This window comes from Chrysochloris asiatica, unplaced genomic scaffold (genome assembly GCF_000296735.1).
Source record: "Chrysochloris asiatica unplaced genomic scaffold, ChrAsi1.0 scaffold00052, whole genome shotgun sequence".
Taxonomy (NCBI): domain Eukaryota; kingdom Metazoa; phylum Chordata; class Mammalia; order Afrosoricida; family Chrysochloridae; genus Chrysochloris; species Chrysochloris asiatica.
The window spans coordinates 6,770,108-6,786,514 of NW_006408570.1; the positions used below are offsets into that span (position 1 = coordinate 6,770,108).

General features: G+C 45.1%; 1 protein-coding gene across 1 annotated transcript; it reads right to left on the reverse strand.

Annotated features, from left to right (window-relative positions):
* Window positions 1-1,786: 1,786 nt before the first annotated feature.
* PROKR1 (prokineticin receptor 1) lies at window positions 1,787-12,041 on the reverse strand. Its single transcript, XM_006862938.1, has 2 exons — window positions 11,554-12,041; window positions 1,787-2,483 (listed from the first exon to the last, which is right to left on the reverse strand). Exons 1-2 carry the CDS (start codon window positions 12,039-12,041, stop codon window positions 1,787-1,789), a joined length of 1,185 nt encoding a protein of 394 aa, XP_006863000.1.
* Between the last annotated feature and the right edge of the window lie 4,366 nt (window positions 12,042-16,407).

Sequence of the window (16,407 nt, forward strand, 5' to 3'; positions counted from 1 at the left end):
TGTTATTATGAGCATAATGCATATACCACTGCTAAGAAGGGTAAGGGAATATTAATTCACACCAAGAATAATGACGGGGGAAGATGATGAGGCTTCCACGTAAGCGAACCAAGGTGACAGGCTTTTCCTTGTCCAGGAATGAAACATGTGGAATTCGTCCATTCTTTTTATTATACTGGTGTGACTGGAAGTTTTCCCCCATAATTATCTCACGAGTTTTTCACAACCACCTCATCTTTAGATATTACCTCTGTCCCTCTGAGAGGCTTTGTTTTTCTGACCCGTAGTGCCCCTGTATAGGGTTTCCAAAGAGCAGCTGATGAGTTTGAATGGCAACCTTGTGATTAAAAGTCCATTGCTTATCTTACAGCTCCACATCAAGGCTCTGCCCAGAAACAAATCGGTGACAGATTTCATATCTTTTGTCCAAAACTTCAAGTTCCAAACACCATACAGAAGAGGTGGCTTAGAAAGCAGGAAGAGCCTTCAACAAAACTGGAACTCACTGTTGGGGCATTCCCCAACTCTTTGAATGTTCCTTCTTTCCTTGGTGGCCAAGGCTCTGCTCACTGGATCACATGACTTTATTAGCAATAAAGAGCAGAAATGCAATGGACTACCCCTCCTAACAGTACTTCCATTTTAAAAGAGAAGCTAGTCTTAGCCTAAGGAATTATTGACTAAGATGGGATTCAGACTCACATCAATCACGTTCCCTTTCCTGGTTAGGACGGGGCTCTTCCTTGCACACATTTGAGAGCTGAGGAGAGTATCAAAGTGTCTGTGTCTCTATCTTCAATGCTTCACAAGCATGGACACATGAAAACGAAGGGGTAGTATAATTGGCCCAGGAGAGAGGATTACCTTTAGCCATAGGAGGTCCAAGCCCCTTGTCCACATACCATGGGACCCCACTTTCCAAGGTCCTGTTCTGACCCTTTTCCACCCGAACCTCTTCCCATAGCGCAGCAAGCCAAGAATACTTGCCCATCTGAGTTCAAGCCTTCCCTTCTAAATTTGCTCCAAGTACTCAGAATCCCATAATTTCCTGTCTAAATGGTTTCAGGGTCTACATGGCTGCTTCCTCAAGTCCACCACTTACCACCTGTAGGTCTGAGGTGTGATCTTGGGCAGTGTTTGTGAAAGATGATTTGGACAAAACCTGGTCAAGTATTTTAAGGGGTCCATTTACATGCATATAAGACCCCTCACAGTGAGGATCAAAACCAGAATGGGAAGAGAAGGGTTCCAGGAAGAGTGGGAAGCCTTTTTTGTATTCCTGCCCCAGTCCTGCAAATGTTAACATAAACTCAAGTCTGAGAATAATCCCAGAGATTGTTTTTGATGCGTTTGGTGAGTCACTGAGACAGTCCAGAGAAACCCTTACGATTTTCTTCAAACACTTGATGGTGAACACATGAACCACAGTCCTAGACGCCTACTAGAGTTCCCTTCTGGAAAAACACTTATTCGAGGCTGTTCATACCCAACATTTCCCCGGGTCAAACTCCAACTTCATCTTTACTATTAGATGTTGTAACTATATATAGGTTTCACTAGAGACTTCTCTTTACACAAATTAGATGTTCAATAAAAGTCAGTCACTGCTAAGGATAGCTGGTCACATCAGTTTCAGAAATTCCAAGTTTCTTGAGCCCAGTTACAGTGTCCACAAGTTGTCCATTTACCCTGCCCTCTTAAGCAAACCAGGAGTGATGTGTCTCCAAGCACACTGGTTAGTATCTCCGAGATCTGGTTTTGTATAACTGCTGACAGGTCCACTGAGTTATTTTAATCTGATGCAATCCACCTCTTCCGTGGCAGGCACACCCGTGGATTTGAGATCAAGGTCTGCACTCGACTTGTTCCCATTGTAAGAAGACTTCCAGTGGAGCAATATGATTTTCTTCAAGTACTTGATGGTGTTATTCTTGACGGTCACGAAGCACAGGGTGTTGATGATGCTGTTGCTCATGGCGATGCATTCCACGACGTAGAAGGCTGTGAGGTAATGTTTCTCCTTCACAAACACGATCGGGAAGAAGTCACGCACGATGGTGAAGCCGTAGAAGGGTGCCCAGCACAGCACATAGGCCATGAGGATGCACATGAGGACCAGGACCGTCTTCCTGCGGCATCGTAGCCGCTTCTGGATCTGCTCCGTCTGAAAGCCAGGGACAGCCTTGAACCAGAGCTCCCGGGAGATCCGGGCATAACACAGAGTCATGGTGACTACGGGTCCCACAAACTCAATGCTGAAGATGAAGAGGAAGTAGGACTTGTAGTAGATCTGCTGGTCCACGGACCAGATCTGGCCACAGAAGATCTTTTCCTGGCTCTTGGTGATGATGAGGACTGTTTCAGTCGTGAAGTAGGCTGATGGGATGGCAATGAGGATAGATACTATCCAGACCAAAGCAATCAGCCCAGTGGCGGTCTGATACTTCATCCGTGGTCTCAGCGGGTGTACAATGGCCAGATATCTAGGTGGAAAGACAGGACAAAACTAAGGTCAGCTGTGCGGAATGGTAATGTGATTTCTGCAACATTATGAGGCGCATTCAAATGCTATGTATAGAGGAAATGGTATGTGGACTATAGAGATAGGCAAGCTTGCATGTAAACCCAGCTCCATAGCTGTGCAATGTCAGGCAAGTTTTGTTTAATCTCTCTGGATCTCAATTTTCCTAACCACAAATGATTTTTTTGTAGTTGTTTGCTTTTAAGAACTAAATGTACTCATGTATGCAAAATTACCACCGATCTTAAACATAGTATGTACTCAGTAAATTATCATTATTAGTATTAGCAGTAATAATAATACATCCCAGCTGCTTCTAGCCCTCACACTCTCCCCATGCCCTTCCTGTTTCCAAGGTTATTCAACCTAATTATCCCCACAGCTTCGAGCTAAATCCCACCTCCCCCAAAATGTGTTTGCATCAAGCAGATTCTGACTCATAGTGACACCATGTCCCATAGGCTGCAATTTTTACAGAAGCAGATCATCAGCCTTTCTCCTGCAGCACCACTGTTGTTGTTAAGTGCCGTCGAGTCGGTTTTGACCCATAGCGACCTAGAACAGGGTTTCCAAGGAGCAGATGGTAAGCTTGACCCACCGACCTTGTGATTCAAACTGACTTTGCAGTTCCGCACATTAACCCACAGTGCACACCAGGATGCAAACTGCCAACCTTTAAGTGAGTAATGAAGTGCAAACAATAGCTGCTAATTCCAAAAAGTTTTCATCTTTCCAATGGAAGCAGTGGGCAAAGTTTTTATCATAAGCTCACAGTTTTAAAAACATTGCTCCACATGCAAAGGTGAAGAAAACGTGTGTGGTCCTTGATCTCCTTTTTCAGGAGAACAGGGGCAGTCATGAGAGAGAAGTGACTTTCCAATGTCACATAGAGAAGGACCTTTGATAGAAAGCATTTAACCCGACCTCACGGGGTGGATATGAAAATCAATTGAGAATATATGTGAATATAATGTTTTTTGTTTTGTTTTTAACCACAAAGCACCAGACAGTTGAAAATATTGCTTTTGTTCTTTCCAAAGGACCACACTGCTGTTACCACAGGGGTGCAGGAAAGAAAATGGAGCACTTTCTGGGGGATGTGAGTCATCTGTGCAATATGAAAGCCTCATTCCCAAAGAACACACACACTTCTGCAGAAAGCTCTGCTTTCCTGGAAGACTTTCCGTGTCTGGCAGGTGGTGGAAGTTGGAGAAGGAGAAAGATGGGAACTGAAGTGGGAGGGAATGACTAATCAACACTGGAAGTAAACACTATCTCCCAGGTGGAGCCAAGAACAAACGTGACAGGGCCAGGAAGGCACACCTTACCAACCCTTTTTTGGGGGGTTCATTTTTCTTAGGACTTAAGTTTGCTAGGGAGGATCATTCTCTTTCTTTTTTTTTTTTTGTTCACCTCCCCTGAACATATGTGCGCTACTTTCAACCCTCCCCACCAACACAGGCAACCAGATCCATTGAGTGCCATTTGCTAAGTTCACTGGAGTGAGATGTCCACATCTGGAAGATGTTAGATGGAGTTGGAAGTGTTGATACCCACTAATACTCTGACATCCATCAGCTGCTCTAACAGGGTAGACCACTGGTAACCATCTATGGTTCTCACACTGATGTCTTTGGGGTCTACAGGGTGGCATGGAGCTTTCTGAAGAGTGTAGCCAATGCCCTGAATAAAGATCACCAAGCTTGCTCTGACTCCGAACAAAATGAGGAGGTTAGAGTCCTTCCTCTCTCACTGACTTACTTTCTGTCTATCCCACCTTGTTCTGCTGATTACTGTCAAAGAAAACTTCTGTAGTCATATTTGCTAACTATATGAATTTTCAGGATGCAATTTCCATTCGTTTTTTCCCTTAAAAATAACTTCCTAAGTTTTCATGATCCTTCAGAGTGCTGATTCTATGAATAACTATAGGAGACTATGAATTACTTTCCATTTTATTGGCCCCATTTTAATCAAAATGAATCTTCTGGGTCATCTGTGATTGTCTAAAAGCCAACCAACCCCACTGCCATCAATTCCAAATTAGAGCAAGCCTTTGTAGGGTTTCCAAGACTGTTCATCTGTACAGAGCAGACAGCCTCATCTTTCTCCCACAGAGTGGCTGGTGGGTTTCAGCTGCTGCTCTTGTCTAACCCACCACTCCGTGAGGACTCCCTTATGATTACCCAACGGATAGCTGTGCCGTTCTCGCTCTCTCTGCTATCAATCCAATACCGTCCCTGGGGTTAGACCCAAAGAGCTACGCAGGAGCCCTTCCTGATACATCTACAACTAGGCAGATTGCAGAACATGGTTTCAAGGATTGCTTTCCTAGAAGCAGAACTCCAGAACTCCAGTATTATTTATTTTTAAATGTTTATATAGGACTGCACAACTGACAAAGCATTTTCAAATCTATTTTCTCATTTGATCACACCAACTCTATAGACTAGGGAGAACAAAGATGCCCATTATACAGATGAGTGAAACTGAGGCTTCAAGAAATAAAGTCACTTTTCAAAAATTCACACAACTAGAAATTGACAGAACCCTGTCTTAGACCCATATCTTGCTTCAAATCCAGTGGCCTCTCCAGTGGGTCCTTTGCTGTTTTTGCCTTTCTATCAGAGTGAGCAACATCCCATAGTCCTGCCTGGGTAGCAGTGTAACACCTCCTTTCCTGTATCCCTTTCCATCACTGTTGTTTTCTACTTATTGGTGTTCCAAGAAAGTACCAGGCAATGAGCAGCTTCCTTTTATTGTTTCTGAATATGTACCTGGCTTGTCCCATGTGCCTACATTACCACTACAATGACTCAGGTCCAGATCAGCTTGCAGCTGACATTTCCTGGAGAACAAGAAATAAAGGCTGCAGGACCAAGACCTACATAAGCAGGAACTGTGAGATGATGGTGGGCTAGTGATTAAGAAAGAGCAGGCCACAACCATCACAGTCCCAACAGCTACTGGACTGCTTGATCAGAGAATGCACAGCCACTTCCTCCAACCAGCCAGCCCGGACCAAGGAGATCACCAGGGGGCATTTGTGCCCGCAGGCTAAGGTGTGCCTGACCCAAGTCAAGGTATTTTCTATCCTTTCATATACATGCAAACACTGGCTAATAAACAAGGAAGATCAAATGAAAATGGATGCATTTGAAGTATGGTAATATAGAATATTGAATGTTTCATGGACTGTCAGTAGAACAAACAAATCTGTCCTGGAGGAAGTACAGCCAGAATGCTCCTTAGAAGTGAGGATGTGTCACATTCTTTGGACATATTATCAGGAGTGAAGAGTCCCTGGAGAAGAATATCATGCTTGGTCAGCTCAAAAGAAGAAGCTCCGATATGAGATGGATTGATGCAGGGGTTGCAACAATGGGCACTAACGTAGTAACAATTGTGAGTACGGCATGGCGCAGGACCGGGTAACATTTCATTTTGGCGTCTGTGAGTCAGAGTCCACTTGACAACACCTCACACCAAAGGCTGAATGTGGTTATCCATGCCTTAGCTGGCCTCATCCAGACAGAACCTGTCAAACAGTGGTAGACTGGCTGGCTTCCTCTCTCTAGAAGGGAAGATCCACTCCCAGAGTCCTTCACATTGTAGGATCTGAGGTATGTGCACATCAAAGGGGAAACCCAAGCCAGAGGAGACCAAGTTCTCTAGGTCTGGTCTCTTTCAACTCCCTTTCACTAGCGGGTCTTATTTCCTTTGCTTGGAGTGTGAGATCTTCAGAACTCCACTACCACATGTTCCTTTCTCTTGCCCTATGTACTTATCCAATGTACCTCATACCCACCACTAGCATTCCTGCCTCTAGGTCTCTGCAAACACTGTTCTACTCTCCATTGCCAATCTCCAACTTAATTCTCTGTTGAAGGCCAGCTAACTGTCCACCTCCTCCAGGAAGTCTCCTCTAACCACTCTAGCACACAGTGACCTCACCTTTACCTGTATTTCATTTGAATTTACTACCTAACCGGTGTCATAAATGATAGTTTTCTCTCACTCTGCATGGCAAGCTCCCTAGAAGCGGGGAATGGATCTTACTAGCTCTTGTAGTGTAGTCGTTCCGAGTTGGGCTTCTAACCTCAAGGTCAGCAGTTCAAAACTACCAGCTAGTCCATGGGAGAAAGATATGGCTTTCTGCTCGCATAAAGATATACAGCCTCAGAAAGCCTATGCAGTGTCAGTATGAGTCAGAACCAACTCCACAGCACACCACCACCACCGATTTTATAACTTTTTGCTGTGAATTCCAGGAGTCCCTAGTTACATGCTCAACTAATAACTGAAAGGTTGGAGGTTCCAATCCATCCAGAAATTCCTTGGAAGAAAGGCCTGAAAATCTACTTCTTAAAGGTCACAGAAGTGGGAACCCTATGAAGCCCACTTCTACTCTGACGCACATGAGTTCACCATTAGTCAGACTTGGCTTGACAATAACTGGTTTGTGATTTTGGGGTGTTAACAACAATTAAGTGCCGTTGAATCAGTTCTGACTCATAGAGACCCTGTGTAGGGTTTCCAAGGAGCAGATGGTGGGTTTGAACCATCAAGCTTGTGGATAGCAGTTCAGGGCCTATCTTATAGTGCCACATCAGGACTCCTTTTTTCAGGAGTAGGAGCTCTGGTAGCGTAGTGGTTACGAATCGGGCTGCGAACCTTAAGGTCAGCGGTTCGAAACTACCAGCTGCTCCGCAGGAGAAAGATGAGGCTTTCTACTCCCGTAAATATTTACACCTTCGGAAACCCTGTACAGGGTCGCTATGGGTCGGAACCAACTCGACGGCACTTAACAACAACAACAAGGATTTTATTAAATACTCCACATTGATCCCAGTGTGGTTTGCAAGGGACTGGAACTGGAAGAATAGAAACATAAAGAGACATGGTAACAGTTCTCAAAAGGATTGCCACTGCTTTTGGAAAGCAGGAGCTAACTGTGCTTACCTAGCATGGCACTAGGACACAACCAGGGCCGGATCATAAAAGGTTGGGAGATTCGGCTAAGAGACATAAGCCATATTTTGTAGACAATGGAGTCATTAGAGGATTTGTCTTAAGCAACAGAGGGGAGACATGTGCAAGACAGATTAATTTGGTTGCAATTGGCCTTACTTTTCTCAGTCTGTAGCAGCTTTCAGTTCCTAGAACAAATAAGGCTTGTTCTTGCCTCTGGGCCTTTGCACTTTGTTTGGAATGCTTTTTTTTTTCAATTTGTACAAAACCAGCTTTTTTTTTTCCCCCTCTTCCTAGGAAACCCTATAAGGTCACTATGTATGAGGTGGAACCAACTCATCATCACTTAACAACAACATTATTCAGGAGTCCTGGTATGGCGCAGCAGGATAAGCACTCTGCCGCAAGGTTGGTTTGAACCGCAAGGTCAGAGGTTCAAACTCACCAGCTGCACTCCGAAACCCTATACAGGGTTTCTGTGAGTTGGAACTGACGTGAACTGCACTTAACAACAGCAAAAATCATTCTGGCAGTCGCCTCATGTGGCATTGTAGGATCAGCTCCACACTGAGAACCACACGGTCAGCAATTCAAACCCACCAACTGTTCCTCAGAAACCTTATACAGGGTTACTATGAGTTGGAACTTAACAACAGCATCATTCAGGAATCCTGGTGTAGTGCTGCAGGATAAGCACTCTACCACAAGATCGGTTTGAACCACAAGGTCAGAGGTTCAAACTCACCAGCTGCTCCTTGGAAACCTTATACCAGGTTACTATGAATCAGAACTGATTCAAACAGAAATTAACAACAATCATCCAGAGGTCAATTCAAATGTCTTCTTCTCAGAGACATTGTCCTGAACTACTAGATCCTCTCTATGTTTTTGTTCTTTTTCAAGCAATTTCTACCTCTGAAATCACCTTTTTTCTCCTTGTTGCCTGTCTCCATTTCTAAGTTCCATGAAGACAAAGCATTTTTTGTTTTATTCACTGCTTCATCCCCAGTGCTTGGAAAACTATCTGTCACATGGTAGACACTCTATAGAAATGCAGTGCTTGAATAAATTAATAAATAAATATAAGGAGAGTAGCGCTGGCAGATGGGCAAAACCAAGAGACAGGGGAGCAGAAAGACACAAAGGAAACCATGAGAACCCAAGTGAGACAAAGTACTGCTAGCTTCTGAAGGTTAGAGAGAATGTTAGAGAAAGGACAAAGGAGGGCTTCTAGGCTAGGTGCCTGGGAGAACAATGGAACAATGATAGAAACAGAGATGGGGAGGCAGGAAGAAAATGAACAGTTCTTTTCTACTATTTGGGCATTGCAGAGTAAGTACTGGACTGCTAACCACAAAGTTGGTAGTTCAAACCCACCATCCACTCCTTGGAAACCCAATACAAGGCTGCTATGAGTCAGAACCCACTCAACGGCACTTAACAATAACAACATACCTTGAATGCTGTGTCTCTTGGTAACCTTATTATGTTCTTTATTACATTATAAAAACAATTGTTTCAATAAAAACAAAGAAATTAGCTCATTTGAATTATTTATTAGTTTATTGTCTTTATTGTTTCCTTTGCTCCTTTAAGGGTTAACCTAAAAATCTACTATTACTGTTTATTGAGAGCTTGCTCCATGTCTCAAAGGAGACTTGGAGGTGCAGTTGGTTAAAAGAGTGGGCTGCTAACCAAAAGTTCAGCCGTTCAAACCCTGCAAGAGGAAAATGAGGCATTCTGCTCCACAAAGGTTAGAAACACTAAGATGCAATTCTACTCTGTTGGATAGGGTTGCTAGGAGTCACAAAGACTTGATGGCACTGGGTATGGTACATGCTGTGACTCAAGCATTGTTTTAACAGCTTTAGTTTAGTATTTCAATTAGTCCTCAAAGCAGCACAACACACTAGGTTCTCTCATTATCCCCATTTGCAGGAGAAAATCGAGGTAGGGAGAGGCAACATACTGGCATAAGGCCCTGCTGCTTTGGGTGTAAGTGGTATAGCAAGAGTTTAAACCTCCACAGAATAACCACCAACACCCTTCCTACAAAAATTTAACTAAGCAAAAATAATAGGTTGTTGGGTTTTCTTTGTCATTGCATTTATTATTTCAAGATAAAAATGGGTTACACAAAACTGATCAAATCAAGAATGAAGATCATTAATCAAGTCCTGAACATAGGCCCACATAAAACTCAATGAGTTCCTAGATCACAAAAGCAAAATTGGATGATAAAAATGCATAAACATCAAAGTAAATTGAAGCAAAGATCCCAAACATCAAGAGAGAACTTAATAATTTGGAGCAGCCAGTTAATCAGCCAAGGTCCTGGCGTGCAAGCACGCAACACTTTCCTCTTGTGCCTGCATGCAAGTTTCCAATCACAATAGCCTCCTACAAGATGGAAAGCCTACTCCCCAATTAGTCTTTCTTACAATATCTAGTGTGTATTATGTAAGTTTATGCTGTCAGAGAAATATCTGTAAATTTCAGACAAGTTGGGTTTGATATGAGAGAGGGATAAGCTTGAAGAAGTCCAGTATCGTATTTAGATGGACTGTTTGATGCATATATTATCTCTTATATTGGAAAGAAGTCACTTCTTGGTATGTCCTGACTTTGTTCCCCTTTGTAGTCCCTCCCCTCCTGTAGGATCCACAGAGTAAAGTGGATCCCATTCAAGGAGCAGGGTCACACCCCATAGCAAGCACCTACCTACCTTTCTCTACTTTAAGTAGTTGAGAGGACCAGTTACAAAGAGATGTATTATTAGCAAGCAACTTCAGGGAGTAACCCCATATACTTTGTCCTATTCATGCACTAAGAGTGGCAACCTCTACTTCCAGAAAAGGTCAGAGACAAGTTCTCTTGATAGCTCTCAGGGAGGCTCAGCGGGTAAATAATCTGCTTAGCTGATCACTCTTCTCATTGGAGATTCACACAGAGGCCAAACCTGGGTGGACACAACACCATGAGGCTCCATGAGTCAAATGGAGGACCACAGCCAAGGAGAAGAGAAGCAGCCCTTTGCCCCCATTTCCTCAGAAATTGTTTTCCAGGTTAGCCGCTCTCTGGTTACCATACTTACAGCTTCAGAAAACACATTCAATTAGCTATGTTCCTCCCCATAGCTCTCTTAAGGTTCCCTGGCTGTGATGGGCAAATTGAACCCCACCAAGCCCTGAGGCTATAGAACAGGGAGGACTTTTATGCTTCACACTCTGCTGGTTAAGGGAGAGAGACTGGGCAAGCTGTTCAGATCCAAGTACACAGAGATCTGATTTGAGCCTCAGGGTGAACTGTCTGTAGACTGTAACAAAGTGCTTTGTAGTGAAGTGCTAGCTTTGGGCAGAGGAGGTTATAAAGATTGTCCCACAAAGAGGAAAGATCAACCTGAACCATCAGCACTCCTGATGAAACTGAACGAAAAGAATAAACCTAAAAAAGATGTGCATGGGACTAGGGCTTCTGTACTCCTGCATACAAATGTATGAAAAGGAGCAAACTGATTAATGCAAAATGAAACAAAACAACAACAAAACAAAAACCATAAAGGAAGCCAGCATATCAGCTGCCCCTCCTGCCCCTCCTCCCTTTTTCTCCAAAATAAGCCCATCAATCTTATTTTTAAACAAACGATACTAAGGAGAGCATGCTTCCCTAGGGAAGCATCAATGAGATGGAAACCTTCTTTAAGATGTTCATGTTGACTCAAGAGGGAATTACCTGCAGTCCAAACTTGTCCCTCACCACCTTCTTGTACCTAGCTACTTCCAGACCTTTAACAGGTAGGACATCTACGAGCTTGTTCACAGATGAGGGATCAAAAACCTTCCTAATGTCCAACTCTGCTACTGCCTGCCTGACCACAGCTGGAAAACAAAACCTCTTTGCCCTGTTTAATCAATGAGGAAAATGGTGAACAACCCTACGTTCACATTTAAGGGGAGCTCAGACACTCCTGATACACCACAGCAGTAGTGGAAAAGGTAGGGGCGATTCCAGTGCCTCTTCCTTTCTGACCCCCTTGTTGTCCCCACTGTTCCCAGGCTCACCTGTCGATGGCAATGGCCAGCAGGACATTGGTGGAGACATAGAGAGAGACAGTGCGCAGATAATTGACAAAGGCACACAGCACGTGGCCATGCTTCCAGGAAAGCTGACGTACCACATAGTAATCCATCTCAAAGGGGCAGCAGACGACAGCCACCAGGAAATCAGAGATGGCTAGGTTGGCAATAAGCAGGTTGGTGAGGTTGCGTAGCTTCTTATAGCGGGCCAGGGCAGCGATAAAGACAAAGTTGCCAATGCCACAGACCAGCATGATGCCCACCAGGGCCATGCCAATGATGATCTTGGCAGCAAAGAAAGTCTGAGAATTGGTCACATCCTCATCTTCATCCAAGGGCATATCATAGTCCCCATAGCTAAAGTTGAGTGGGAAGGGAGCCGCTGGGATTCCATGGGAGTCGAGCATAGAGAGGAAGCTGGTAGAGGTGTTGGTGACATTGTCATTCCTAACAACCCCCATGATGACCTCCATCTAGAAAGCTGGAGCTGTGAACAGCAAGGCTGGGAATTCCCCTTAGACAATGTCTGTTGGGGTGAAGGTCTCCTCTTTCTGCTCGTATTCTCTTCTCCCTTAGACAATCAATCTCCCTGTGAAGATCCTCAGGCCATAGATTCCAAACTCCATCCTAGACCCTTGAAAGATAAACAGTTTAAGTGTAAGTGAACCATAAATATTATCTGGCAACCTATGCAGAACCACTAGTTATCTGCTCAGAGTGAACATAGGGTGATGGAGTGGGAAAAAGAATCCAGTGACAGAAAACAAATAAACCCCAAGCCACAGACCCACTCATTAAGAGAAGGTTGGACAACCAGGCACTGGTTTAGTTTATTTTCACTCCACTGAAGACACAGACATCTTAGCTTTTGATCAGGGACCAAAGTAGGGAGTGTGGTGAGGCTCTAAAAAACAGAAATGACCTGCATCCCACCCAGTTACCAATTCTATTCATCGACCTAACAGTGTGAACTTTGTTCTTTGTGGATGTGATTCTTTTGCAGTTGCAATACATCCCTTCCAGTGGCTTAAAAGAAATCACTCTGGATACTATTGCAGAAGGAGGACTTTGAGACAACCTGTCTGCTTTCCATGAGCTAGTCTCCTTCCTTCATGTAAAACATGGCTCTATAAATCACAAAACCTAGCAGGCAACTGGTTTCCCCTCTTATCAATGGATTTCCTGTCCCCACATCAAAATCAGCAGAGACCCTAGAAGCTTGGCTCAACAAGGTTGGAGGTATACGTGTACCCAGATACTCAGAAGACAAACCTGTTAATCTAGTTCTGAAAAATCAGCCATTGAAACACTTACGGAATACAGTTCTGTTCTGTCACATATGGGGTTCTCATGAGTAAGAATAGACTCAACAGCAACTCTTTGTTTGTTTTTGTTGTTGTTTTTACTGGTTCTCCAGTAAGATGCTACACACAGTAAGTACCAAGTCACAGCCCCAGCAGTGACTGAGACTAGGTCAGAAAGCAAAATTCTTTCTAGGTTGGGTGTAATTCTGAGGTAAATAGCTTAAACACTCAGGGTTGCAACATTCTCCAGGCAGGAGGAGATCAATAATGTTTATAAAGCACAGAGCTCCCAGGAGAGGGACTGTGTTACATTCTAGAACTGCAAGGGATTTCTATTGAATACTCAGTCATCAGTCAGCTAGTTGCAAAGGGAAAACGGACATCTAGGACTCCAGTGCACCACACAATAGGTCTGGGGGCTAAAGACGATGCAGGAGAGGTGGGAGCCGTCAGCAGTACTGCTAGGGGCAGGTAGGAAGCTCAGAGTCCCTCTCTCCCCTGAGCTCTCCCTACAGACCCTCCCAGAGCCTGAAAATATCACATTTGGGAGCTGGAGTGTGGACAGCAACCTAAAGGATAGCAGAAAGAAGAGGCAAGGAGTAAATGCTAAATCTCAGATTACGGGGAAAGACAAAGAAGGCTGACACCCTCAGAAAAGCTGGTTGCCCACACTCCTCAAAAGAGTGACACCTGGAGTCTGTCTCTGGAGTATCAAGGGTACCCCAGTAATACTGAGTTCCTCTCTCCCAACCCCTCCAGCACCCTGCCAGGTGTCAGAAGCATTTCAAGATCCCCGGGACCCAGACTTGGAGCCACAGTAGGTATAACTGTAACCCTGGCGGGACAGCCCCTGTCATGGCAGGCAATGTGTCTCAGGTTCCGGTCTCTGCCAAAGCTCAGAGGCATTCCACCTCTGGAGAGGGGTTAGCATATACCTGGAGTGGGGCGCAGTCTCAAAGTCAGGGTTTCTAAACAAAGAATAGTAGAAGCTTCGAGACTGGAGTGGGGGAGCTGGGAGACGTAGGATATGGGCAGAAATTGTCCAGCTACCTTTTTCCTTTATTCTCACCTTGCAGGGAGGAACTTCATCGCCAACCTCTGTCGTGGGATCCCTGAAAGCATCTCTTTGCAGTCCCTACTGGTAAATCCTCATCAGTTCCCAACTTTCTCTTCCGAGCCTGGGAGACTATGCCTAAGGACAGAAAAGAGGGAGCATCCCAGCTCTCCAGGGGAAAAAAAAAACCTGAAGATGAGGGCGAGTCCCTAAAAAAAGCCCTTACCCCACTCAAAAGCCTCCACTGCCCCACCGCCGCCGCCGCGTGCGGTCCTCGGAGCATTTAGCTCCCAGGAGGGAGCGCTAAGTACCTGCTGGGCATCCAGATGAGATCCTGGCTTCTTTATTCCAGGAACGCGGTCAAGAAATGTTTCTCCCACAGGCCCGCGGGGAAGATGACAGGTTCTCTCTTCCTCCTCTTCTTGAGGGTCTTTGGTGGCTCGCAGGAATTGTGCCCGCGCCACCGCACCCGCCCAGCCCGGCCCCGCACTGGCTGTCCCCGCCCCCTGTGGTCGCAGGGCGCTCGGGCTCTGGTGGAAGGCTGAGGAGGCGTGCTCCGAGTGGGTCCGGAGCGAGGCGCTCTGGGGTCCCGGGTCAGGGATCCAAGAGGAGCACGTCGTCGGGGGCCGCCTGGGCACGCGCACAGTTGGGGACCCAGGAGTCGCACCCGGGCTAAAGTGTGGGGGGCGCTGAGGCAGCACCTCTCTGCAAGAATATCCCGTGGAAGTGCGGACGGTGAGCGTTCTTTGGGCTCAGGCTCCGGAAGGGCTGTCTCAGACTGGAGCAAGGGCGCCCCCACTGCAAGCAGGGCTCTTTGTGGACCCCGAGCTAATGGCCACCCTTCTGCACAGCTGTACCCGCCCCAGGACACGCTGACTTCTCGGCCAGTTCACCTTGTCAGCCCCAGGGCCTGAGTGGGTGGATATGGTCAGACTTTGGTGGTGAAAATTCAAAGAACCGGCAGGAGTCTCCCTCCTGCCCACAACTCTACCCTCACCCGGCGCTCTGGGTCCGAATAAAACAGCTTCCCATCAGGTTTAGTTTAGTCCGTTGTCAGTAGCAGGCACTTCTTGTTTAAAAGAGCATCAGAGAACTTTTCAGATAGCGATGAAGTGATGGGGGTGACGATGGGGAGCGGTGTGGCATTGTAGAATGGGAGGATTCCCCCAGGGACATCAGATTTCTGCACAGAAGGCTTGGTGACCAGAGCACGGATCTCAACTCAAAAACCTATAGAACAGATTCAACATCTTTTATCCAGCATCAATTACAATCCCAATTTGCCCTCCAATGGTCCATAATCAAAAGAGGGCTACAGTAGATTCGGACATTTAAATCAGCTTTGCCTGAGGGAGCCAAGTCACTTAACTTTTCCTCATTTACAAAACGAATGAGTCAATCTTGTACTACTGCCAGCTTCCAGCACTTCACTCCCATATCCACATCTTCTCAAAGCTCTTGTCATTTACAAAGATGTCGGGGCATTTTCATACCTCTGAGTCTCGTGTCGTGTCCCACAGGAAGTGGAGCAGTATGGTGGTTAAAAGCATGGAATATGGAGTCCGCTGACTCCTTTTACCTTTATCTGAAGGCAAGAACGGTGTGACTTTCTTCATTTGTAAATTACTGGTAATACTCTCTCCTACTCATAGGATTTACACCCTCGGAAACCCTGTACAGGGTTGCTATGGGTCGGAACCGACTCGATGGCACTTAACAACAACAACAACTCATAGGATTATTACAAGGGTTAAATAAAAGAGGTAACGTGCTTAGTACAATACCTCTCTCTTGAGAGGCCCTTGATAAATGCCAGCTATTACTATCACTGTCTGATTCTTTCCATGATATTCTATCCAACTCTTGGGATCTTGCTCAAATATTATTTCATCCAGGGAGATTTCCCAGGCTCCCGCCCAGTGAATTTCACATTTTCCTTACCGCAGGTGCCTCTATTTAAATTTTACCTTTGTGTATGGATTTGCTTTCCATCTTGAGCTGTTCCCTGGGGAAGTCTCTAGCTCACTCATTTTTGTATCCTATTCTGCAACGTTCCTCAAGCTAAGAAATAAGTAAGGTGCTGGTTAAACATACTGATTCCTGGATCCAATTCCAAAACCAGTTAATGGGCTTAGAAATCTGTATGCTTACCCATCATCCCAGGTAATTCTTATTATCAAATATGTTTGGGAAGTAAGGACCTAAAATAGAAATTGGCACAAGAGAGACAAATGTTGATTGAATCAATCCTTGTTATTGTGTGTTATCAAGTTGGTGCCAATGCACAGCGACCCAGTATAGGGTTTCCAAGAACGGCTGGTGAGTTTAAACTTTTGACCATGTGATTATCAGTCCAATGTTTATCCTACAGTACCATACAAGGGCTCAACTCTAGTCATTCTATGTAGAATATGTTTTCCTGATTCTATTTTGACCATGTGATTATCAGCCCAATGTTTATCCTACAGTACCACACCAGGG